Source organism: Mustela nigripes, chromosome 6, assembly GCF_022355385.1.
Source record: "Mustela nigripes isolate SB6536 chromosome 6, MUSNIG.SB6536, whole genome shotgun sequence".
NCBI classification, from domain to species: domain Eukaryota; kingdom Metazoa; phylum Chordata; class Mammalia; order Carnivora; family Mustelidae; genus Mustela; species Mustela nigripes.
This window is the reverse complement of record NC_081562.1, coordinates 121,207,645-121,234,300: the sequence shown is the minus strand read 5'-3', so window position 1 is coordinate 121,234,300 and position 26,656 is coordinate 121,207,645. Positions and strand designations below refer to the sequence as shown.

At 42.1% G+C, this 26,656-nt stretch overlaps 1 protein-coding gene across 2 annotated transcripts in view; it reads right to left on the bottom strand.

Annotated features, from left to right (window-relative positions):
* The window catches only part of MKX (mohawk homeobox), a 66,718-nt gene extending 51,880 nt beyond the window's left edge, over positions 1-14,838 (bottom strand). The window contains exons 1-5 of one of the 2 annotated variants that reach the window (XM_059404115.1): positions 14,532-14,838; positions 12,083-12,349; positions 10,191-10,350; positions 2,188-2,341; positions 1,425-1,763 (exon numbers count right to left, since the gene is read on the bottom strand). In XM_059404115.1, the coding sequence (XP_059260098.1) occupies positions 1,425-1,763; positions 2,188-2,341; positions 10,191-10,350; positions 12,083-12,270 (841 nt within the window). In that variant the 5' untranslated portion in view covers positions 12,271-12,349; positions 14,532-14,838. Of the gene's footprint in view, positions 1-1,424; positions 1,764-2,187; positions 2,342-10,190; positions 10,351-12,082; positions 12,350-13,323; positions 13,457-14,531 lie in introns of those variants that run through there. The other variant, XM_059404116.1, reaches the window with a different exon arrangement.
* Positions 14,839-26,656: the final 11,818 nt, after the last annotated feature.

The following is a 26,656-nucleotide window of genomic DNA, read 5'->3' as shown; positions in this document are numbered from 1 at the left end:
CCATAGTAACTTTTTTGTTTTTATTCTTTTTCCAATTCTCTATACTTAAATGACTTGATTTCCTATCCTTACATATCTCTGTAAATAAAATTCATGAAGCTCTGAATTATCTCCAAGTTCTGCTCTGGTCACATTAGCTAGATGCTAGTGTGTAGTTTTAAAATTTTGTTATTAGCTAAATAGTCTTTTATTTTTACTTCTTCCTTGGCCAATTATTATTTACAAGACTAATTTTGTATCTCAGAGCGTTTGGAGTTGTTTTCATAATTGAAGCTGGAAATGCAAACAGAAAATGAGGTTAAGTCTTTAAAACTAGATTTTCTCTGAATCCTCACAGATAATATATCTTATAACCATTTGTGGACAGAAAAGTAAGATTTCTAATTAAATAATCTGGAATGTGTATTAAACAGACCAAATTTAAATTCTTTTATAAAGCTCTACTGTTCACATATCAAGCTTCCTACAAGGACTACCTATAATGTCATTTGCGTAGTGTTTAGCAAAGGGCCAGCATATTGTAACTACTCTGTGAATGAGTGGTGGCAGTACATGTAGTCGTCGCAGGCTAGTAGTAGTTATATTCCCCCTACCCCTTATGCAAGCTAAGCTGCACTACTGATCTAGGAAGAGTAACTAGCTATGTGTTCTTGGTCTGGGTTTTCTTATCTATGATATAACATGGCTGGACTACATACTTTCTGAAGTTATTTCCAGCTCTAACATTTCTAAATTTCCTTTGTTGGCATTTTCAGGACCTGGACTCTATCTACACCAGATGTAGGTCACACATATCCTTTGTTCTGAAGCAACTTGCTCAAAACTCTCTGAAAACTGAAGTGAAGATAGAAATTTTTACCAAACTTACTATTCCATCAGAAGATTTTGGACAGGCAGAAATCGATTAATTATTTTTGGAATAAAAGTAAAAAATTCAAAGCTATTTATCAGCCCTACTTATGCTTTCCAGGAATAAAAGTAAAATTTCCAAAGCAATTTAAGCCAGACCTACACTTTCCCTTCACAAGAGCCTTGGCACCCAGGTTAATTTGTGTTCATTTTCCACCGCTAATAGCAATCAAGGAATTTAAGAGAAAAGATGAAATACAAAGTGTTTGCATGGATGGCTACAATTCAGGGCATTCCTCCTCCAAAAATGTATATTATTGAGATTAAAGATGGGTATTAAGGATGAAAACTCTCATCTTTATTTTTAAGGGTGAAAATCCCCAGTAGACCATCATCTACTAACAAGCACATCTGGTAATTAAAAACAAAAGCTTTCAAATTAAATTTTATGGGCTATCTGTGAATAATCTCATATAAAAGCAATAAAAAGTATGTCCTTATATCTGCTGAAATAGACCCCTTGCTGGGATTTTAGTTCTATTTCAAATAAGGTGTTACGAAAAGCACAGACTTACCTGTACGGTAGACAAAGTTGCCTTCGGTTTCTGATGATGAGGGAGACACCAATTCTTCCTCGAATTCATTGGAACTAAAAGATCCCGAATGGTTTCTTTGCCTTGTCTTTCCCATCATGGCAGCATTTGTGGCCATGACATGTCTCAAAGAGTCGTTAAGGTAACGATTCAATAAGCTGCTCTTGTATTTGGGGGGTGATACGTAGTCCTCACTGGCCCGTGACTCTGGCCTGATCACTCCAGCTTTTATGACTGAGCTCTCACTTTTAATCACAGGATGGTGAACTGGATTATTATAGCCCCCTTCATTTATGTGGTTTCTTGGAGGATTTTCTCCATCTAAGGGAGAAAAATATCAGTAGGTAGTACTTACATATACTTTTCCCCAGCCACCAAACTCTTATAGTTAATCATTAAATATATACATAAAGAAGGAATATTTAAAAGTATATAAAATTATCTTTGATACCCAAGATTAATTTTTAGGCAAGGAAGCAGGAATCTATATAATCTCTCCCTATGGTATTTTATTTTTAATGAATTTCACAGAAAATGTTATTCTGACACATGATAAATCTATAAACAAGAGGAAATAGCCATAATTCTGTTGGTCATTTATAGTATTGTAAAAGTGAAGTTACCTCATGCAGTAAAAAAGAACCATTATGGCACCATGATGTTTTTGTGGAGTCAACCTTAAAAATAGCAATTGAGGTGAACTTCTTATTAACAGAGGTAAAGCAAAATAAAAATATTAACAAACCTTCAGAACATGAATCATCGCTGCTTACACTAAGCCGCTCAGCGTTTCCTTGAACATACTTGTTGTACAATTTTATTCTTAAAGCCCAGCTTAAATCTGGCTGTCGAACAGTGTTCTTAAGCCGACGTCGTGCATTAGCAAACCAATTTGACACCTAAAAAAGTTTTATTTTTCAATTAACAAAACACAAAATATTACCCATCACATAATTACTTTCCCACAAGAAGCTAAGCCTCTCTCAGTATCTCTGATCATTAAATATTCTCAGAATGTAATAGTACTAGACAGTCATTCCATTCATTCATTCATTCAACAAACATGTGCACACACTACAGAGACTGAGCATACACTGTATTCTGGGAATAAAAAAAAAAAAAAAGAAAAGCTTTTGCCATCAAATGCTCAGTCTAGTAAGAGAGGAAGGAGAAGGTACAAATAACTTTAATACAGAAAATAATGTGATGAATGGTTTAAGAGGCATTAAAATAAAATGATGCAGGAATCCAAAGGAATAAAGGGTTACTTTCAAGACTTCATGAAGAATTAAGTGAGGCATTGAAGGAATGTGTCCAGTATAATGGGTGGGGAAGTGTGTTCCCAATAAAGAAGATATGGGAAAAAATATAAGTCAAATTTGAGAAGACACCGTGGTGAGTGAGGAAAAGGGAAAAGTTAAAGATGACCTTGAATCATCCCTGTGTAATCAAGAGAAGGATAGTGCCATTTTGAGAAAGAAAGTAGAACTGTTTAAGGGTGAAATGATGTGCTTGGTTTGGGGAGTGATTAATTTGAGGTACTAGAAAAGCATGCAGGTGAGATGTGCAGCAAGAAAATAAAACTGTTATCTGAGACTTAAGGGAGAGGAAGAGCAGATGTGGGTCAAACACACAGAGGTGACAGCGGCAGCTTGGAGTAGGTAGAAAGAGAGATGATTGAAGACCAAACCCTTGAAACCTCCAGACATCAAAGGGGCAGGACTATAAAAGAGGACCTAGCAGAACAATCCGACACAGAGCAATCTGACAAGTAGAGGGAGAAAAATGCCAGTAACACCTGACTTTAAGTTGAAGGTCAAGTGCTTCCAAAGCAAATAGCTGAAGGCAAAGAAACAAACACTGCACAACAAGGTGAAATTACTTCATTGTTTTTAAAAGATGTTACTGGATTTCCAGAAGTTAAAATGGTACTTGAAATTTCCTTTAAAATATCAGGCTATCATCAGGAAAAAAGATATGTAAATAACTGAGGGGCCAAAATTTGCTTTTAAAAGAAATGAAATATGGAAATGAAATGAAATATGGAAAGAGAATTAATTATATCTTTCTGTCAGTTATTCTAGAACATGACTCCACGTTATTGTAATGGTTTATGTAGCAATGCTTGCATTGGAAGTTTCTTTTTTTCTTCATTTAGGTTGATAATATAAATACACAGTTTTTACACATTGCTAATTATTGAATGGACCTATGATGAATCCTACTTTTTAAGAAAACAAAACCACAATTCTTTTCCTCTTTGTCTCCATGGGTTTTAAAAACATGGTAGTTTCCCCCAATTTACACACACACACACACAATGTATATATACATACACAGAAAATATATCATATATTATACATATATATATTTTTTCAGTATTCATTACCTCCTAGTGCCTTAATAACAGTCCTCTTAATTTTATGTGCATTGATGTAGTAACTCACCATGACATTGCAGAAAACTTAGTCTTCAACAATATCCTCTTCCTATCAAGTTGTGCTATTATAACTACGATTTTAATCTGGGTTCAAATTTTAAGTCTTCCCCAGCCTCTATAGACAGACAACCTCTGGGACTATTCATTCAATAAACATACATTGAGTAGTTCGTGTGCTCTAGCCATGACATGATGGTCAGTGTTAAAAATCTTTAAGTGTTAGGATAAAATTTGTCCCTGCCCACAGGAAAGGATTAGCACAGAACTATGTATTAACTGGGAGACACTGGTGAACATTCAGTATGGAAGCACGAAATGCCTGGTCCAGTCCTCAAAACTCCCTCTATTCTCCAAGTCATGGCTGAAGTATTCATCCATGTCCTGGATAGTAGTAACTGGGAATTTCAGAACATTTTTTTTCTGAACTTCCTTATCTTCCATTCTATGCACTTGAATGAATCTTAACCACCATCATCATCAAATTCAAGTGTTGATATACCATTATGATTTAATTGCTTAACTTCTTCAAATCCTCATTAGTGTCCTATTACCTATAACTGGTATAACAGAAAGAGATCTGGTTTCCTGTTCTAAATTTGAGAAAAATGCGTGAATTTAGAGAAGTCACTCAACTTTTCGGAACTTCAAGCCCTTCATCTATAAAATGCATTGCCAACTCTAAAAACTAAGATCTGTGAATATAGTCTATGCTCTCCTACAAAATTACTCATTTATTCCCCTTATATAGCTGGTGCTAACCCACCTTCTGCTTTCGAGCAATCAAATGTGCGTGTTTATGTACCCTGAGGTGCAACTTCTCCTATGCCTACGTCACTTATATTTTTAGAATTCAACTTCAAAACACATTTATTACTTTCTTTACTAAATATCATATAATTCAGAGTATCCTTAAATCATAACTAACCATGAATTTTAGCATAACCATCACATAGTACAGTATAAAATTCAATTCTTATAGAGCCCCTCATATTTTATTAAAATGCAATAGCTTTCAAATTTACAAAAACATTAACATACCATAATTTTAACTACAAAAATGGGGACCATTAAGTGTTATGGTGGGATTACAGTTTTACATATATAGGGGTCATATCCTTTTTCTTGTTTTATATACTCAGTTCTTACCACAGTATATTAATTACAGATTAGAAAATTTTCCAGAAAGGTTTGCTGATATCTAACATGGGCTTTCTCTGACCTTATTTCAAAAGTTTGACTGGCAAACAACCTGCTAATAGATTTACTCTGCCCATATTTTATCACCAGAAACTTTATGTACAATTTAAGGGCTGGATATTGTCTAAGGTGTTTTTTGTTTTGTTTTGTTTTTTTAAAGATTTTATTTATTTATTTGACAGAGAGAAATCACAAGTAGATAGAGAAGCAGGCAGAGAGAGAGAGGGGGAAGCAGGCTCCCTGTTGAGCAGAGAGCCTGATGCGGGACTCGATCCCAGGACCCTGAGATCATGACCTGAGCCGAAGGCAGCGGCTTAACCCACTGAGCCACCCAGGCGCCCCTGTCTAAGGTGTTTAATATCTGCTTGCATTAAGTCGTGTAAACAGCAAAGAGTTGGTTAACAAATTTGCATAAATACTGTTTTGCAATTTTTTTTTTTTTTTGTCCTGATGAACTAATGCAAACTCCATCTGTCTCACAGAAGATAAAAATACCAGTTCAGATTTTCTACCTTTAACTTACTATGGATTCCTTCAGGTTGTCATGCAAATCTCATTAAATTCTACTTCACATGAAACAGGTCTCCTTACTATGGTTAGGTTCTGCAACAGCATTTTGATCTCAAACTCAGAGCTCAAGAAACGCTATATTTTATAGTGAAAACTTGGAGAACCAAATATCTAGAAGCTGGAAGAGAAAACTAAGTAATTTTCATCCCTGCTCTAGCCGAGGTGTTTACATTCATCATATTGACAGAGCAATCATTATAGTAAACCCAAAGGGATAAGCTGGCATCTGTCCACCTTTGAACATACAGAATTAACAAACTTATTCTGAGTTACTCAACTGAAATATTCAGAATCTCATTTCTAAGCCATGTAGTATAACACTTGGAATAACATAGAAAGACCAATCTAAGATTTTGTTAAAATATTTAATGGTTGCTATAATCCTTGCAGTTGATAACTACATACCTATCTCAGCAGAAGCACTCACCCGGCAAAAACAGAGCTATGTTAATAGAGGGGGTAAACTCTTAAAACTAGCAGTTTTAACCAGCGGCACGTGGACATTATCACAGGAATGTGAAACTTCTACAAGTAAAGGAAGCATTAACATCCAATCATTAAATGTAATCTCAAACTCCACACTCATTGTGCTCTTCATTGTGATCATGAAAAAAATCACCCTAAGGAGACATTTCACTCTTTTAATCCAGAAAAAATATAAATATGTTAAAAAATTTATACATGTGAACAATGGGGATCACTGGACCAGATATAACACCCATCTGCCCTTCTCTGAAAAACTTCTTCCAAGGCAATTATTCTGCAATAAGTTCTCTATATCCTACAATAATACAAAAGCTCAATTGCATACCACCCTATGTTATTCCACAATAAAGCTGTTCACATTTTGATAATACCAGAGTCTATTTTTTATAATGTTTAAGCAATGATCAGCCCTAGAAATTAAGCACAGTGGAATATTTTGGTTGGTTAAAGTACACACATGCACGTCATTACCTGTTAATTTTAGGAAAATGTTTATATCTCATTAGGAAATTAATAATAAATAACTCTTTCTGCTCCATTTCTCAGGGATAAATAAAATGTAGGTGTGGATTAATGTCCTTAGAACTTCTATTTATCAGAAAAATTACCTTTTGTGGTCCTAAAAATATTCCCTCCAGTAAAATTTCAGTTCCTTCCTTCTAGGTTTAATGGAGATTGCAGATCAGGTTTTATGTCTTTCCTTATCAATTTAAGAGTAACAAAACAAGGCAAAAGTACATTTTATGAAAAGTTTAACAATTTGACACATGGCCAAAAGGAAAATGTTAAGTGTTAAAGAAATTCTCAAAATACAAGATACTCTCATAGTTAAGGAATAAAGTTATGATAACTGCTTATTAACATCAGTTACAAGAAAGATAGGAGGTACTGCAATAAATAGGAAATAGGACTTTAGAAGCAGAAATGAGGGCAACACTCCATAAAAATAAAATATGTCACATTTCTAGCTATAGTGAAAGTAATAAAATGAGTTATATTCATGCTGTGCTATAGAACCATCATATAGCATTGAGGATAATAAGCTCCCCTCTGCGTATTCAATGGAATGGATTTTAAAACCAGAATATCTTAGTCAGATTTCAACACATTCTCTAGTTTTCAGGATGGTGTTTTGGAAAGCTGCATGGTGATTATAATGGCATTCCCCAATCAGAACCTGTTCACTTTGCACACATGTACAAACAGTTTATGGAAAGCACGGTGCTGGGATATGGAGGTATGAAGATGAAAAAGACATGATCACACTTCTCAAGAAGCCTGACTCCACAGGAGAAATTTATTCACTGGGAGAACTTGACTCATTAAATGGGGGTCTAATTTGCAGGGATCAAAAGTTTTATTCAGCTCCTAGCTTTCTATTTTTTCCTCCAGAAGTGTAAAGTATTTACACAACTCATCTGGCTTCCTATAGAGCCAGAATTTACTTAGATGTTTAAGGTATGTCTGACTTTGACAAACTCTCCCATATATATCAACGTAAGTGCAGCTGACTCTTGAATAATACAGGTTTAAACTGCATGGGACCACTTACACATGGATTTTTTTCACCAATACTGTAAATGTATTTCTCTTCCTTATAATTTTCTTAATAACATTTTCATTTCTGTAGCTTACTTTATTGTAAGAGTATAGCTTATAATACGTATAATAAACAAAATATGTGTTAATTGACTGTCCATGTTATAGGTGAGGCTTCCAGTCAACAACAGGCTATTAGTAGTTAAGTTTTGGGGAAAGTCAAAGTTCTATGTGGATTTTTGACTTGCAGGGAGGGTTGGCACCTCTAACCCTGTGTTGTTTGAGGGTCAGCTGTAGATAGATACATATGCATACATATATACGCACACACATATACATATATATATTTATACCCTACATCGATATCCTATTATGCCTAACTGAAAGTAAGCGGAGCCAAATTGGATTACTATGTTTAAAGTTCCTTGGCTATCCTATACATTTTGATTTTTTTTCCATTTATCACTATAACAGTCCAGAAACCAACTTCATTTACCATAAAAATTTGGAAATCATTAAGCAGGTATCTTATTATTACAAATAATTATCTTTACTCCATTAAAAATTAAATAATTCTGTGCATTTTTATTTTCTGAGGACTAGAGAAAGAGAAAGAAAATACAATGAGAATATAAGATATAATTAGAAAATTGTAATAGTATTACCAAGATCTTAATGCAGAAAGAATGGTTATTTGTATTTGAACTATCATTGTAGGTAGGAAATAATTTGGTTCTTTATTAAGATTACAACTACTTGTATTGCATCTCAACAAAACTACTGTACTCCCAAATTTAAGTATCTCTGCTAATAACAATGTTACCTTTCATAATTAAAAAATGTTCTAAATATGTCATTTTTGTTTGCTTTCTGTATGAAAGAATGGCAAGCATTAAGTATGCAACTGTATGATATACCAAAATTAATCTAATGTTTTATTGCTGACATCACAGTGAAACACTCAAATAGCTCTATAAACTAGGGTATTTTCAAAATAAATAGCATACTTGTTTTAAACTGAAATATGAACATATGCATTTATTTTCACAAGTCATGTTTTTCTGACTGAAATCACTGAAAATTCATAGTTTTATGTTAAACAGATATTAAGCCAAGAACACTAAATAAATTTTCCCCTCCAGTGCTGCAGCAAATCACTATTAATACTATTGCCTGTTAACATGAAGCAAAACAGATGTTTTTCTCTACAATTGTATTCCGAATATAAGCAGACAAATGCATATTATAGTTTTAATAAGCTTAAATACAAGTCAACGTTCATGCTTTGTCAAACTTTCCAGCAATTCCTAAAATGTCAACCTTAAATACTCTGGAAAGCAAGTTTTATTTTATCTAGTAGTTAAATATTATCTTTTATTTGGGGCCTCCCTCGCTATAAATTTAATGGAATGACCAAAACTTCACAAACGTGGTAATAATGTTGTGCTACTATAATATATGAAACTTCTCAGCTTATTTAGCTCCTCCTCCTCTTTCTGAATAAATTTGTTTGCACATATAAAAGTTCATGTCACCAAATTTATTAAAGAAGTCTGTGGTGTGTTGGAAAGAGCGTTTGATCTGGAATTACATTATTTCCAGGCCTACCTCTACAGCCCTTACTAATACTTGACTGCCACAGTGCCTTGGTCACATCATCTATAAAATGCTCACTGCTGCTCTGGCTCACCACGTTTTTGTGAATACCAAATAAGACTGCGTAAGGAAAAAGCCAGTCAGATGTAAAGGAACCCAACTTGCACCCTGTCTCTGCACCTAACAAAATAAACTAACCACTTGAACCGGGCCTCTTCTTTGACCCAGTAGAAAGGTATCAGCAGCAAAATCGTGTGGATTCCAGCTAATGCTCAGGATGCCTCTTACTTAAACATAAAAATCAAATCAAAACCCACTTCTTGTCCTTCCACCCTATGTCCTACCTAACTCTCTCAGTAAATGTAATTTTTAAGTTACCCTATACTTGATCTTTCACATGGGTGCCCAATGTAGAGTGCCTTTCTGCACGGTTCTCGAAGTTTCATCCAGGGCCAGCAGCTGTAGGACCATCCCGGAGAACTTGTTAGAAATGCAGACTATTGACCCCACGCAAACCTACGACCGAATCAGGCCTGGGGCGCGGGGCCCAGCTGTATGAGTTCGAACCCGTCCTCCGGGTGATTCTGATGCCCACTCAAGGCTGCGTGAGGATCAGCGCGGGGCGCCCATCTGTACCCACCAACACAGACTCCCAAGACACCTTTTCATGACTCGAAGTTGACTGTCCCTGGGCTCCGTAACAAAACACCACGCAATCCCTCCAGAGCCCAGAGCCCCGAATCCATAGAGAAGACTGAGAGGAAACCCAGAAACTTCCTACAACCCCTCAGCGTCCTCCGAGGCAGCGGCCGCAGCACCGGGACCTGCCTCGCAGGGCCCCATCCCTGCCGAGCGGGAGGCGCCGGGCGCAGATCGGTGCGCGCCGCGCGCCGGCCGGCCCCTCCCTCCGCCGCGGTTACCTGCACCAGCGTCATCTGCGAGCCGAGCGCCAGGAGGATCTTCTCGGTCTTGGTGGGGTACGGGTTGTCACGGTGCTTGTAAAGCCACTGCTTGAGAGGCCGCGCCATGTCCTGCAGAGCCTGCCGCTTGTGCCTCACCTTCCCGCCGTTCTGCCTGGCCCTGGACACCGGGAGAGGAGGAGACCCGGGTGAGCTGCGCGGCCGGGCCGCCGCCCCCGGGACCCCCTGCGACCGGGGACCTCTGCGCCCGCAGCCCCGCGCCCCCCGCCCCGGGAAGGGCCGCCGCGCCCGCGTGCGGCTGCGCAGGACTTCCGGCTCGGACGCACTAGCCCGCCCCGCGCCTCCCGGCTGAGGTGAGGCCGGGGCTCGGGCCACACGAGTTCTGGGCGCGAATGTCCTTCCCTGGGCATCTCTTTTTGAAATGGCCTGGTTGTCGCAGGGCGTCATGTGGCAGTAGCCAGGGGTTAGAGGTTTAAGAGACGACGGTGAGGTGATCTGAGGGGAAGTGTGATTCGGGCTACATAGTTCGGCGCAGCAGGGCTGTCGCCCTCTCCACGCCCGCCCGCACCCGCGCCTTTGAGCGGCTCTGGCCTCCCGGGCAGGGTCGGGCAGCCGCCAGCTCTCGAACGTTCTTTTAGGGAACTCGTGCGTGCCGCTTGGGGCTTCCCGTCGCCCGTGGTCCCAGGAAAGGTCGCCCACCGGACGGCGGGCATAAAGCAAGGGATGATGGCCGTCCCGCCGCCCTGGTTCTTGGAGCTTTTTCCTTTGATCCTCTGGAAAAGGGGGAACTTTCCAAGCAAGTGTTTGCGGAGTAAGGACGCAGAACCTTAAAAGAAAAACCCCACTCTAGGGGCCTTTTTCCGACCGAAGGAGAGTTTTTAAAGTGTGGAAAACTCCGTCGGTGAGGAAAAGCACCCTCAAAGGGGAAAGGGGTCCAAGTAGCCTGGAGCCGGACGCTACGCGCTGCGCTCCCGGGCGGCTCCGGGAGGTGTCGCCGCGCGGCCGCCCGCGCGCCCCGCCACTCCGGGAGGCTCGCGCGCCTGCGCCGCAGCCTCCAGGACTTTTGCCTCTTTAAACACTTTGAAATGCAACTCCATCCGAAAGGACTGGTAGTAACATTTTGACGAAACCTAATCTCTATTTTACTAACCAACAACGCCGCAGAACAAGCAGCTGATGCAATCGCTCAGGTGGAGACGGCCAAGGACGGCCGCCCCTCCCCCCGCGGGGCGCTCAGGGAGCCGCCGCGACGCCTCTGCAGCCGGAGCTGCTGGCCCACCCGCGCGTTCCTGCTCCCCAGCAGCCCCTCACCCGGCTAAACCGAAACCCGGCCCGGGAGACCCGCGGCCTCCCCCTTCGGGCTCGCAGCGGGCCCAGCCGAGCCGCGCGCGCGCGCGTCCAGGGCGCCCTGCGAAGAGCCGACCTTGCCAACACCTTGGCGCGGGAGGTTCGAGGCCATGGCGAGGCCCTGTCGTGACATAAGAGGGGAAGCCCACGGGGCTGGCCTGACCTGGGAAGCCCCGACTGCTTGCCCTGCCCCGTTCCTAGGCATCCCGCTCAGTCCTTTCGGCCGCGCGTCTGCACCCGTGCTCCGGGGAGGGGCAGGTACCCCCTGTCCTGAGGTCCAACTCTCAGGGGACTGAGGGGCCGTTCCAGGGGTGCTCAGTTTCCGGCAAGCCTCTTTGGAGCTGTCCCGATGAACCGATTCCCCTATATTTTGAGAAACTAATGCCTTAAAAGGACAATGCTCGAGACCAGGGGCGGAGACCTGCCCTCCCGGGAACTCTGGGCCCCTAACCCACGGGCCCGGGGTGCCGCTCGCACGCCTGCGCCGCACCGCTCCCACCCCTCCGGGCTGCAGGCGGGCAGGGGACCCGGGAAGGTGAGCGTACCCTGTTCTCCGGTGTCTCAGGCCGAGGTTGTCCTTGAGGGGCGGGCCGTCCGGAATGCCCACCTCAGGGCGGGCGTGGGTACTGTCCAGGACGCCACCGTAGGGCCGGCTGCCCCGTTCCCGTTCCGGAGCGCCGCGGTCCTCAAAGAGCACGGCGCCGCTGAGCTTGTTGAAGACGATGGTGTTCATGGTGCCGGCTGGCTGGGGCTCGCCGCGCGGCCGCAGCGCCTCGAGGCCTGGCCGCCCGGAGCTCCGCAGGGCTCGGGTTCTGGGAGAAAATGATGCATTACGTTACTCGCTCAACGCTCACATCTCCATAGGTCCTGAGCCCCGGACTTGGCCAAGGCTCTGGGCTGGGGAGCCGAGGGGAGCTGCGACACCAACGCACCTGGACACTGGAACCCTTGCCTCTCCCCACCTGATCAACCCCCCCCCCCCCCCGGTCCCCGCACGCTCGCGGGACAGGTCCCTACCCTCCTCCTTGCCCTGGCGATCCAGTTCCCAAGGAACCTCAACCAAGAATAATTTCCCTGCGTGGGCAAAGGAAAGTAATTCCTAAATGAGTTCTTTTCTTGGTTTAAATCTGGAAGTACTGCACTCGGGTTAGCGGAGCGGGATAGGCGCGGAGGGCGTGGGGGGGGGGGTTGTTCTTCAGTTACAACGGAAGTCTAAGCATCTCCGAGCTCCCACTCGGGTTTTAAGGAGGGGTTGGAAGGAAGGAAAATTTGGGGGCAACATGAACAACTGCATCTGCAAGTCCCGTTAATGAGTCCCAGGCCACACGGGGATTCCTGGGATTTTCATGTTTTCTAGATTCTCGATGGTTTGGCCGAAACCCCGTGCGTTCTAACTCCGGTTAAGGTCCCTGGGGGTAGGGGTGAGGGCAGGGAAAGTTAGATGACTCCGGAGCTAGAAAGTTAGGTGGCGTCAGGGACAAATGTACCACATTGTCTCCCTCCTCGGGAGTCTTCTACCATCCCCCCCCAGCCCGCTCCAGGATGCGCTGGGTCCGGGAGGGTCAAAGGAGCCGGAGTCCCGGGCCTCCCGGGGCCCACTGTTAGTGCTGTCCTCTTCCAAAACGCGGGTATGAGCCTTAGCTCGGAGCCCTTTCTTACCCGCCCCTTTCTGGGGTGTCGGGGAACCATTTGAAGTTGCATAGGTGTTAGTAGCGGAAGGAGGCATCACGGTCCGCGCACCACCGAGCCTGCGGCTGCCATCCTTTTACAAAGCTTTTCAGCTCACCTCCCGGGTTGCGGCGGCCGGGAGCCTCAGGCCGCAGAGCGTGGGCCTTAGGTTCAAGTCCGCACCGCCGCCGAGCAGTCGAGTTACCGCCCCCATCACCCCGCCTCGCGCCTCGGGGTAGCTCCAGTTTCTTCCCGGCCGCCTCCGCACTGCTGCCAGCGCCCCCTCACCCCGCCCCGCCCCGGCGCAGCCTGCCACACTAACACGTACAGATCTGCCTCGAAGAGCGCCCACACTTGCCAACGCCCCCTGCCCCGCCCTCCAGCCACCGCAGCAGCGGCCACGCGCGACATTTGGGGCCGTGACCATAGCGATTAAGCGACAGGTACCGTCAGTATTCGTGGGGAGGTGAAGTCAGACTTCTGCTGGCTGCCCCGTGTGCCGTAAGGCTGAGTCCTCCCACGCAGACAGGTACTTGTCTGGAGTGTGCACACAGCCTCGGCGAAAAGTGTCAAAGCAAATTTCCGAGCTTGAAGCCCCTGTTCTAAGGTCAGGACTAGCCTTGGTTCTTTTTTTTTTTTTTTTTTTTTCTTTTTTTTAAATCAGTGCGCTTAGTGCTTTGCGTTCATGCTGCATTATTTGTAAAACACACCCTTTTTCAGTCCCACAGTGTTTCCCCACCCCAGTCCGGTCTTCCCATATTCAACGACGAGTTTTTCTTAGCGACTCCGCTGAAAGGTGCCTTCCCGGTTGTCCCAAGCCCACACAGAGACCGCAACCACAGACACCCGGCGCGATCTGGGTCGGCAGGCATGCCGCAGGCGCGGTGGGAGAGGGCTGCAAAGGTCCGGGAGCGGAGTCCTGACCGGAAGGGGGGGGGTGCGTGTGAAGCTCGGTTCCTGGCCCTCATCCGGGGCCCAGGCGCAGTCCCCAGCGCTTCTTCTCTGCTCCTGTATTTCCCACTTATCCTTACCCTGTCTCGCTCCAAACTATCGCTTGGGGAGCTCCCTCCCTGCGGAACTGCCCCGCCCAACGCCCGTGAACAATTTTAAAGCCAAGGAAGAGCGGCCAGGTGGGCTCCCAGACTCCTCGCAGACCCTCGGGCCAGCCTCGGACACCACCGGGGCGCGTGCCCACTGGACCTTGGAGGGAGGTGGGGGAAGGGCGGGGAGAGCGCCGGGGGCAGAGGCAACCAGCCGCTCGGGAGCCAGAGCCAAGTCTTGCATCCCGAGGCCCGGAGCAGGGACGCCGAGACCCGAGGGCGGTACCTGTGGCAGTGGGGCCGGCGGCCGGCGGCAGGGCGGCTGGCTCTCCCGCGTCGAGGCTAGGCGCACTCCCATCCCCGCCGCATGTTCTCGGCGCGGGCTCCAGCGCGCTCACCGCAGCCACCGCCGTCGTCTCGGCTTTATTTACCCAGACGGGCGCGCGCGGCCCGGGAACAGGAATACCGAGGCCTTCTCATGTTTCTTGACTGCCCGGCCCAGCCGGCGAACATCCTGCGGGCGCGGTATCCACGTTCCCGGGCCGGCGAGAGGAAGCCTCAGCACCCTCCCGGCCGCGGGGACTTCTGTTAACCCTCGCAGACGAGCCGCCGCTGCAAGCGCCGCCGGGGAGCCCCCGGCCAGCCCCCGGCCCGCCGAGTCCTCCACAGCGGGGCCCGGCCCTCAGATCCGCCGGCCTCGCAGGCGCAGAGCAAAGGGGGTTATTTCCTTCGCACTTAGGGGAGAAATCCGAGAAGCCGCAAGTAGCGCCCGGCTCCGGCTCAGGGAGCTGAGAAGCTGCGGTGCAAATCCCGCGTCTTAGCTGGCCCGAGAGCCGGAAAATTAACCATGCGTAGCTAGGCACGAGAGAGCATTGCGACGCTCCCTTTATTTTCCTCGCGATTAGAGGGAGTGAAGTTAGAGCTCGGGTTTGTGCCTATAACGCGCGAGCACATTACAGGAGATGCTTGCATCCCGGGAGCTTCTTTTCTGGTGTCCCCGGGCTTCTGTGGTCCCGGCTGTCTCAAATCCAGGGACACGTTCGCCGGCCGAGGCCAGCGCTGGAGAGGCTGCGCTCGCGGCGGGTCATAAGGGTGGTGGCAGGCAAGGCTGGGGCGAGGCGAGCCCGGGTGCCCAACCCACTGTGACCCAGGTAGGGAAGAGAAGGCGAGCCCTGGGCCAGGAAGCTGCAGGGAGTGAGGATGAAACTTGCAAGAATCCTGAGCTGGGACACAGTGCAAGGAGAGAGAATGCCTCTCAGATTCTTTTACTGATGATCGTTCCCTTTCCACCGTCACCCCAAAGAGGAGAGTAGCGAAAGCTGTGATTTAGGTGCAAGTGGAAGCTCAGTGCTCCTGGCAGCCTTGCAGATCCTTAAGGAGCCGAGCACCAAGCTGCCCGCGTTCTTGCCGTGGGCCTTGTCGCCGCAGCGACACCTTCATCTTTTTATAAGAGCGAAAGTAGATTTTCCCAAACCTGAAAGTTATGGCATCATTTGTTCTTTTCTCCTTCAAGGTGGCTGGCCAGCTCGGAGGCAGGGGCCCACCTAAGCATCTTCCTTTTATGTGGCCTGGAAGTGGTTAAATATTTACATATATCAAAACTATTATTTCCAAGACTAATCACACCTTCTAATTTTTCCATTATGTTATCTCCCAAAATACGCGACAGTAAACCGGACAGTGGCACAACCTAAAACAGAAAAGGGCGAAGGTTTAAGTTTTTGCGCATTAGGCAGATAAGTATCATTTGAACACATTTCCCAATGTCCTTGTTTTCCTTTATGGTATGATTTGCGGTTGGAGCGTCCGCATTTTGTCATTGGCGCTGCACTTGACTTGCTTTAGTGTGAATTCAACGTACACATCGGTCTATAGTCCTCGCTGTGGGATTTAAAGTCAGGGATACATCATAAAATCTGAGCCACAGACTTGCGGCCACTAAGCTTCACAACAACTGATAATTGATAATTCAGGGGAAGAAAGACGGATTCTCTCCTATGGTCTCTATAACTGATGGTAGTCACCAGACATTATAATGAAATCAGCTGTAAAACGCCCCTCTGACATATATTTTGATCAGCTGTGCTGGATAAAACCTACAGGCATGTATGTAGTTGCTTGCAGTTTCCTAGTACAATACTGACTCATGGAGCTGTATGCTCTAATAGAAGCTAGCCTAGGACTGCATTTACACAATTTTAAAGAGCATTTTAAATTTTAAAAGAGCTTTTAAATTTTAAAAGCTTACCTGCATTTACACAATTTTAAAGAGCATTTGGGGAACTCTGACTTGAGATATATTTACATGTAAGATTTGTTTTCTTGAAATCTGATATAAAATACACAGCAAAAAAATCTTTCTGTAAAACTTTTAAAAAATTTGATTTAGAAATAATATACAGCTTAGTTTTAAGTCACTGAAAAAGTAATGCAGAAATACTTTATAGTTTATTAAAATCCATTTTAAAATGAAAAAACAGTGAAGGGTTAATTTTAAAATGAAGTAGGATGGAGAATCCCTATGTAATATACAAATGGGCATGTATTTTGTGATAGACCAAAATTTTATTTTTCCAAGTTTCATCCTCTGCATTAGTGAGGTTTCTTCTTTATTTTAATCCACAGATGAGACACAGTTATCATTATCTTAAATTTCACCTTTTCTGAAGATGAATTTTACTGAGCTTCTAATGTTATATTCTAATCTCAGTATGTGAAATGCTGTATTATAATCCTCAGAAATAAACCTTGAGGTTTTAGAAAACTTATCAGAAGATTTAAGAGAGTGTATAGTTTGTGGGATATAACCATATGCAGGGAAAAGAAAAAATAGCTATAGGCCAGAAGTCAGAAAATTTGAGTCCTAATCTGAATTCTGGTTAATTTTGTCTTGGTTTAGCCTATCAAATGAAGATATTAAGTTTTCCACAAGTTTTCCACAAATTTGCCATATGCTATTATTAAGATTTTTTTTTTAAATGTGAAAGTAACGTGTTACTGTTGCTAAAGCTAGAAAAATGTTAAGTAAGAACATTTGGCAGAAATCTTAATTCATTCTATTAGACCTGGAGTGTAGTTATAAATATAAGTAATTTTTACTTCCTAATTTTTAAAAAAAAAAGCCTTCATTTTAAGCATTCTGATATTTTACCAGGGAGCCTGACATTTCAGAACAAATATTGGTTAAAGTTTTTGAAAATAAGGGCTGCTTTTAAACTCTCTTTTCTAGTTATTACTTATAGGCAATGAAATAAATTACAAAGCCAGGGAATGACTGTCACTTTCCGTCCAAATGTTATAAAATAGTAAATTTATGAAAAAATAGAAGGTTCACCTCACACTTGGCCAGTGTGACTTGTAGAGATACATGTTGAAATGCGTAAGTGGAACAACCGGACAAGTAGTGAAAGTCACAGCTGCAGAAACATTGTGGGGAAACCAGGAGAATGGGGGGGGGGGCCTCTCAATTTCTCACAAAACACTTGTGCTTTGATTGTAATTTAGCTTTAATTGCATGAATAACAGGATAAGTCCTCTCAGAGAGGGTCTTCTCCATAAATTCACTCACAATCAAAGGACAGAGTCTGCGTGAAAGTTCCTCTTCTGCCAGCTTCACCCAATCACATTCCTGGGCGGCAACCACCAAGAGGTGGCTACTGCTGGTTTGATGTGTAGACTTTGACTCTTGTTTTGGTGCGTTCACATATGCGAATGCAAACAAAACATTATAGTTTAGTTTTATGACCTTCTGAAATAGATGATACCATACCTTGTACCCTTATATAGATGTACACACTCACAGACATCCAGAATTAAACTAAAGCTTGCTTTGTCATTCAATTTCATAGGGAACTTTCATATTAGGACATATAGGTGTAATACCGTATTTTAACTGTTACGTAATGCGCCAATAATCCATTTAGCCATTCCCCACCCTCCTTGCTGCCTTTTCAGTTTTCACTATTATAAACATTAAACACCTTGTTTAGGATAATCCTGTTTAGGATTATTTCTGTTTAGGATTATTTAGGATTTTTTCTGTGTAAACATTTTTTTCCAGGAATAGCTACACAGACGTAGAATTGCTGGGTTGGAGATGTGGTTTTAAAATTTTGTTGGATATTTCCAAATTTCCTTCCAACCTGTACCCCCATTCCCTGACATGCTACACCGCATTTCTTATGTTTGGATTTCATAATGTTTGTCAGTCCAATGAGTAAAATAATGTCTTATTTTCATTTGTTTCACTTGTTTTCCTTTGTTTTCATTTGTTTATGAGCCATTTGTATTTCTTAATTGAAGAAACATATCTTTATCAGATGGCTTGTTAATTTTATAAAGGTCCTTTATAAGTCATTTTTCCATTATATATATGCTTTATATATTGCAAATATGTTACCTGGTCTGACGTCTGCCTGTAGCCTATTTTGTTTTTGTCTTTCAGAAGGTTTAAACTTAAATATAGGTCAATAGGTCTGCATTTTCCTTTATGAATTCTTGGTTTTGTGTCTTCCTTACAAAAGCTTTTTATAAAAAAATTTTTCTTCCAATTCTTTTAAAAAATTGTTTTCACTTGGCTCTTTAATCCCCCTGGAATTAACCTGTATATCTTGTGAGGTATAAATGTAATTTGATTTTTTTCTTCTTCTTCAATTGAATAGCCAGTTATTCCTATGGTGTCTAATAAGGAGTTTCCCCCATTGATTTGAAATTACTTTTCTGGTACACATCGCGAATTCCTTTCCATGTGTAGATTGGTCTAAGAAGGCTTTAAGAGATGTTGCAAAACACCCAATAGACTGTAATAAATTTAATCTTCAAAATTTTAAAACCATCTTGCGCGCCAAAGACTTCCAATATTATTCTGTTTCTAATTTCAGAGCATGTCAAGTATCAAAATAGTAATATGCATGGCCTGGTTATGGTTCTAATTTAGAAGGCTAATTCAGTACTGTTCTAGGACAAAGTTGCCGTTTATTTTGTCGTCGTCCTGCTCGAAGCAGGAGAGCAGTTTCAGGCAGCCATATTCTCCAGAGTGGAGTACGGGCTGCACAGAGCTTTGCAAACACATCACATAACCAAGTGGTCACTGGCCACAAGCAATATAAGGTTAGTTGTCAAAGTGGTGAGTCCCTGCCATCCATGATTTGAAAAGTAAAATGCGTCGTCTTTTTCTTGCTCAATTCTTTATGGAAAGTGAATTACATTTTTTCATAAAGCAACCAGTCAAGATGAGAACCTTTGATCTGATTGCATATTAGTCAATTTCACTCTGGACAAAAATGCAAATATTTTGTTGCCACTATTTCCTTAAAACATTAGCTACATAAAAGTACAGAACTTCAAATCATAAACAGTCAGTAGAGCTGAGATCCAGAGGGGAGTTAATGTTTTTTTCTACTTCACAGAGCTGGACACAGGACCTGAAGTAACCTTAGGACACTACTATGTCATCTTTTTGCTTGATTCCAAAATATCTCCAGTAGCCACCAATGATCCTGGAGTCTCTACTCCATTACACACATGAAAATATACTATGTCCTGGGGTCCAGAGGGGAATCTGGAGAACATTTTGTCCTCAAGTGGTACGTTGAAATACAAGAATTTCTCCCAGGAGACTGTTCTATCTTGAAAATCAATTTGCTTGCACATCAAAACATGACCATTTGAATTAATACAGTGAAGAATTTTGATCACAAGCTAGTATGTATGACTCGCTGTTTGGAACCTAATGGACTTCAAGTACTCAATAGAGTTTTAAGATTTAATTTCTATATGTACTTCATGGTGTATCAAGCTTTCGGCTGATCTCCCACCTCATCCTTCCTTTCTGCTTTCTTTTTTATCCTGTTTTCATCTATGTGTAGGATATTTGAAAAAGTTCATCAAAGGAATGCCTGTGAGCAAAAGTGATGTGTTCAACTTCTGCTTAATGTGCTTAAAAAGAAATCGCTTGTCCTCCTCTTTAACTCTTCCCTGTGACCAAGGACTGGAACACGGATGTGGCAGTGACTCACATCCATGGATCAGGTAACAACTCAAAGAACAGCAGAGCCACAAGATGAACCTGGGGCCTCGAATGGACCACACGGGCAAGAGCTTCTGGGCTTGGGCTCAGCTAATTCTTTCTAGAAAGGGCTGCACAGTAAATATTTTAGGTTTTGTGGGTCATAAGGTCTCTGTTCATTTCTGACACTGCAGTGCGAAAGCAGTCATAGATAATGCTTGACGATGAATGAGTCAATGCTGCGTTTCAGTCAAACTATGTAATGGACACTGAAGATTGAATATTATGTAATTTTCATGTGCCACACAATGTGCTGCCTCTGACTTTTTTTTCCTGCCATTTAAATATGTATACAAACTGTTCTTACCTTGGAAACAGAAACAGACAGCGGGCTAGATTGGTCTGGAAGTTATATCTGCTGGCCGCCTGGACCTGGGCTACTCAGCTTCAGACTCTTATGAGAGAAAAGAGACTTCCCCTTCTTGAAGTCACTGAATTTTGGGGTTCCCTGGCCAAGGGAACTTAGCCTGTACCCTCCATGACGCACGTGTATGAAGTTACCACAATTGGGCTTAAGCAAAGTGCTTTTTAGATGGCCAGAGACTTCCACAAACAAAGAGAACTGGAAAGGGGATGTAAAGAAAGCGTGCTTTCTCCCCTCTCTTCCTGACAATGCATTACATGTGTTTAGAGAATTAGCCTAATTATTTTTACAATGGTTTTGATGCTGTTCTTTTTTTATTTTAACCCCTTTTTAAAAAAAGGGTATTGATATGCCTTTGGGCACGGTATTGGTGTTTGGGTTTTGATGCTTATGTTTTTTTATGTCACGGAAAACGGTGTTTAACTATAAGGATTACTGTTTTCTGGCTCACTTCCTCCTGCCTCTCCCCAAAACCCCACAAAGTTCATACTATTTTTTTCATTTTTTAAAAAATAATCAACAGTAAATATTTAAGGACACCTGCATGCAAACTGCAGTGCCAAGATCTGCATCGAATGTGATTTAAAAGACATGATCCTTGCCTAGTTTACAAACTTGTTAAGAATGCCCCAGAAAACAAACATACCTCATCTAAAATGTTCAAAGGTGTCTGATATAAAGATTGCTTGAATCCAGTAATCTGTAAATCATCTGTAAAAATGCATGAGGGAGCTTGAAGACGATAGAAGGGCCATTTTATGTGTCTGCTAAAAATTTCGTGACCATATTACCAACATCCTTCCCGAAAACATGCAAAAAGATCATTATTTCAGAAATTTGAGCCTGATTGAAAAACAGCATTTTCACCTCTTACATCAGACTTTTTCAGGTTTTATGCCAAAACCTTCTGCGTTTCAAGAGAGATTTTTAGGGCTTCCATTGAAAAAACTATATGGGAAGAGTAAACACATGGGTTAGCTCATGATCTTTCCTTCCTCCTTCCCTTGTCCAGGACTTCCTGTAACCTGCCTTTGGCCCTCCACCTTTACATGCCTTTGGAAAACTGTTGAAGGGAGAGGAGGAATAGAGGATAGAAGTTTTGTGAATAAACTTGTTGTATGTGGCAGTGAGGTAATTCTTGAGGCTTCGAGAGAGAAGCCCCCACCGCTCCTTAGCTTGAGGAGACTAATTCTTGCCCAAGTATCTGGGCCCCAAAGCCCCCCGCCCAAGAAACTGTTTTGGGGATGTAGTCAGGTCTACATCTAGAACTATGCAGTGATCCTAAGTAACTGATTAGCCATCCGTTTGTTTTGATATTCATTGATCTTTGCTAAGTGTACTTTGATGCTGTCGGCTGTCACAAATCCTGTTAAGAAAGGAGTGTGGACTACACAAGAAAGGGAAAAGGAAAAAAAAGGTGTGTATGCCAGTGAATTGTGCAATTTAAATAGCCCAAAGTCTAGGATAAGAGAAGCCTTGCAATATCCAAATGTCACAGTTTTTTCCTTGGACGTGCGGTAGCAGTCAGCTCAAAACAGACTGTCCTAATACAGCTCTTCTGGACTCTTGTAACTGGGGACATAATTATGGATTTTTTTTTAAAAATTACATAATGTGCACTCAACACTTACTACACACCCATGTACAGTTCTAGGCACTTAACTTATGTAATTCTCACAGGCACCCTTTTTAGTAGGCACCCATTGGTGCCCACTTGATAGAAAAGGACAGGTAGGGATAGAATTGCCCTAAGTCTCTGGCTGATCTCTGGTGGAGTCCGGATTTGAATGCAGTCAGACAGGGGCCAGAGCCTGTTTGCTGAATCACCTAACTATAACTAGCTGCCTCTTTGCTGGTACATGTGGAGGGTAGAGAGAAAGCACTTTCAGTACTTGACTGCATAATTGTAGGCACAACTAAACATGCGGTTGCACACTTGGCTCCAGCAGGAAATTGGATGCCCATGTGTTAGCTTTTCTTTCTGTATGTGACTTTCTTCCTAGGTGGGGAGCAGGTGGGATCTCAATGTCACCTAGGCTGTGATGACTTTGCATGGCTCTGACATCATGGTAAAAGGCTGTACTTCCTGTTCGTCTTCATGTGTGGGTTCATACTCAAAAGCTGTAAGTGCTGACTCTTCTGTGGGTTCTCTAAATCTGGAGAACATCCTTCCTACCAGGCAGGAAAGTGATTCAGCAATGAAAAAAAAAAATGCTTTGGAATAGCCCCAACAATTTGGAAAAGTTGCTTTGTTACAGGAGTAGACACAGCACAATTATACGTAGTGTATCTCAAATGGGGTCAAAACCAGTAGCTTTGACTGCGAAGCCTACAGAGATGATAGTGGCTCCAACGACGTCATGAGCTTCTTGTTGTTTTGTCTCTGTTTTGTTTTGTTTTGTCTTGTTTTCATTTGTGACAGTTTTTAGGCCTGCCTCTAACGTTTGTGTAGTCCAAGGCAAGAGTACAAATGAACGCCTACACACCATATGTCTAAATATTTAGAAGTTACAAATCAAGCTAAACCACTGTTAAATAAAATACATCACATCCCTCTGCCTTGACAACTATACTATCATAAGGAAAAATCGGAAACTGTAAAGTTATGATTTTTGTTGGGAAAATATCAAAGACAAGTTGGTTTAATTGTTACTGCACTTGATTGGATGTTTTGTTGTTGAACTGGCAATGTTGGATGAGTAATAAAATGAAAGAGACATAATTCGTAATTTATTGTGTATTTATTTAATCAAATTTATTTTTCAGGTCTTCATTTCAATCAAAATCACTGTGTTATTGTAATCAATATTCTCTCAAAATTTGTGCCCTGAAAGAATTCAAATAAAATGTAATTTTATTAAAAGTGTCCAAAATATGTCAAATATATGAAACATAGGAATATATTTTCATCAAGAATGTACATTAAAACAAATATAGACAATTTTAAGTTTATTTTAATATATATCATTATGAAGTGCTATTTTTATTCTAAACTACTTTGTATATAACATCCAAATAGAAAAGAAAAATTCATAATTAATATAGGATTTTAAATAAAGCTGAAATTTTATTTAACATTTTGAAAAATTAAGAACATTTTATATAAATAAATTATTTGTTAATGCTAGTGTTCAAGGCATAGCTGGCTATCAGTATAAAGCACTGGTATCCGATTTTGTGAATGGTTTGTGTAGATCTACACACTTACTAATCTTTGAGTGATATGAATTGTTTAATATTGCAAAATGTCCTTTCACTGCCAGGTTGCAATCACTGAAGAGATTGGCTAAACATTGAATACCTATGGAAGCATGTATTGGAAAAGCAAGAAAATGATGGCCAGCCTTCCTGGAAAACAAGTACCTCGTGAGGTAAGTCTAGATTGCACTCATGGGATTTGCTGCGGTGATCAATTTGTCTTTTCTCCTTGCTCTTGGAAGCAATGCTCACCTCCAGTATTCTTAGCAGGATAACCCAAACCTTTACCATTTTTGGATGGGATCACTTTTTCTTTGAGGACACACAGCAAAGAGGGTGTAGAAGCATTTCTATGGGCCCCGAAGGGTGTTGGTCACGATGGCAGATTTTTGGGTTTCAAGTTGAACTTTTCAGTTTTTACATATTTGTTTATACATACTTATTTATTTATTGATCTTTTTCTACTTTATTAAACTTGGGCCCTCTGATGAATTCAAAAGAAATCACCCTTACCAAAACCTTTCCATCAGTGTATCCTCCGATGATCCTACAATGATTAACCCATAGTGCAACTCCTGAAATGACATTTTTAGGATCGTAAATGGATGCCAGCGAAACACATTTTTTAATGAACAATTATTACCGAGCTATCCTTTCAGACATAATGTCATCCCCGAGGATCGGAGGATTATACACTTGAGCGAAGTCAACTTTGCAAAGTATTCCCCTTAAGAGGAACGAGGAGACAGCTGATTATGGGCACTGCATCTGGCTATCACTTACTTGCCTTATTCATAGGCAATCGTTAGCTCCACAAAATGCCTTTTATTTCCTTCAACACCATGTTTTTCAACATGTAGACTATGAACTGCCTTCAGCAAGGGTACTGGTTAAAAATGCACATTCCAGATCCCAACTATATGATGAAAGTCAGGTTTTCTGGGCTTAGGCCCCATGGTGATGCTGACAACTGTGTTTCTCAAACCATGCTTTGAGAAAAAAAATTGATCTAAGACAACGGCACTCAGCTTTTTAAGTTATATACACTGATTAGTAAAAATATTGTGGGCTGGTATCTCTAATATATAATCATTTATTTGTAAATGTGTATGTGCACTCTTGTGGTATTATATCATGTAAACTGTAAAACACAAACAGAAACTTTTTTAAAAGGCAAAGTAAACAATATTTTAAAATAACTGTTTTATCTCTCATTGATACAAAAATATTTTTTGTTTCTAGCAAAATATAATTGTTAGTGAAAAATATATATTAATGTGATCACCAGGCTATTTTTAGTGAAAGGAATATAGTTTGAATTGCTTCATACTTTAAAAAACCTTGGCTTGGGGCACATGGGTGGCTCAGTTGAGCATTTGCCTTCCACTCAGGTCATGATCCCAGGGTCCTGGGATTGAGCCCCGCATGGGGCTCCCTGCTCAAAAGGAGCCTGTTTCTTCCTCTCCTACTCCTTTTGCTTGTGTTCCCTCTCTCACTGTGTCTATCTCTGTCAAATAAATAAATAAAATCTTAAAAAAACTAAAAAATAAAAAATCTTGGTTTGATAATAATTTAAGGATTGGGACTCAAGTTTGGGTTAATCGGAGCCTTGTTTTTCATGTCATCTCTAAAAATGATACTTCAAGACAAGACAGGTTCACACAGGACAGGTTGATTTCTGGCTATATTTACCATTTGTCTTCAGCCCATCCACAAATTACAGAAGGTGTTTGCTTAAAATTATGCCTACAGGTCTTCCCTGATATCAACCAGTTCTTGTAAATTAATCACAACACGTTACATTTTAATTTTTAAAAACTTTAAATAATTCACTGAAACTCTGAGAGATTTTAAAATAGATATGAAAATTCTGTTTCCAACTTTTTGAAGTATGATAGGAGTTTCAGTAGGCAATACAAGTCGCTTTTAGGAACAAAAATCACACACTGATGGGTACATTTCTAAATCATGAGTGTCATTTGGAAAGCAGTTACTTTCTCAATTATTGTTAAATGTCATCTTTACCTGAAGGGGGCAGATGAAGAGTGTTTTATGTTTTTAAATAACAGTAAGGTAGATTCCCACCGAAAGTCACATCCTCAAGAAGATAAACAAATGACCATGGCTTAAAGCTAAAGTTTTGGAAGTGTAAAGGGAATCGTGAAAATCATGAGCCTGCCAAGAAGTGGGCTGAGGCTAGATATTGGGAGGCCTGTATTTTATGCCCACTGCTTTCATTTGTATTCCCTAAAAATGGAGCAGTCATAAATGCTAATTGTGGACGTGGCCAAATTCTGTGGGAGGGGCAGGGAGGCCTCTGGGATGAACCTCAGCCTTGAGTAACTAGGGGCGTAGTGGAACCCTTCACTGAGAAAAAGAATAGTAACAAGAGTTGATAATTATGGAAATTTGGGTGTCAGGCACTGTGCAGGGTGAACCACTTTCTTACTACACAATGTTATGGGCACAGTCCTAGTATCGGGCTTTTATGGACGAGGAATCTGCATTCAAGGTCATATAGCTACTAAATAATGGAGCCAAGAATCTGGCAAGTTTAGGGACTTTGTTTGCAGACCTGAGGAGTTGAAATGCAGGTCTGGCCCCGGACCTGCAATTATGATTCAACTCTGGCTTCCCAGTAAGATGGAAGAGATACTAGAGGGGGTCTGGGGACTGCATTCCACACACCCAGGAAGCAGACCTCCCTCCCGCTGCAGGTGCCATCTGCAATCTTAAGTCTGCAAACAGAGCAAAGGCTACAATATCTGAAATCATCTGCTGA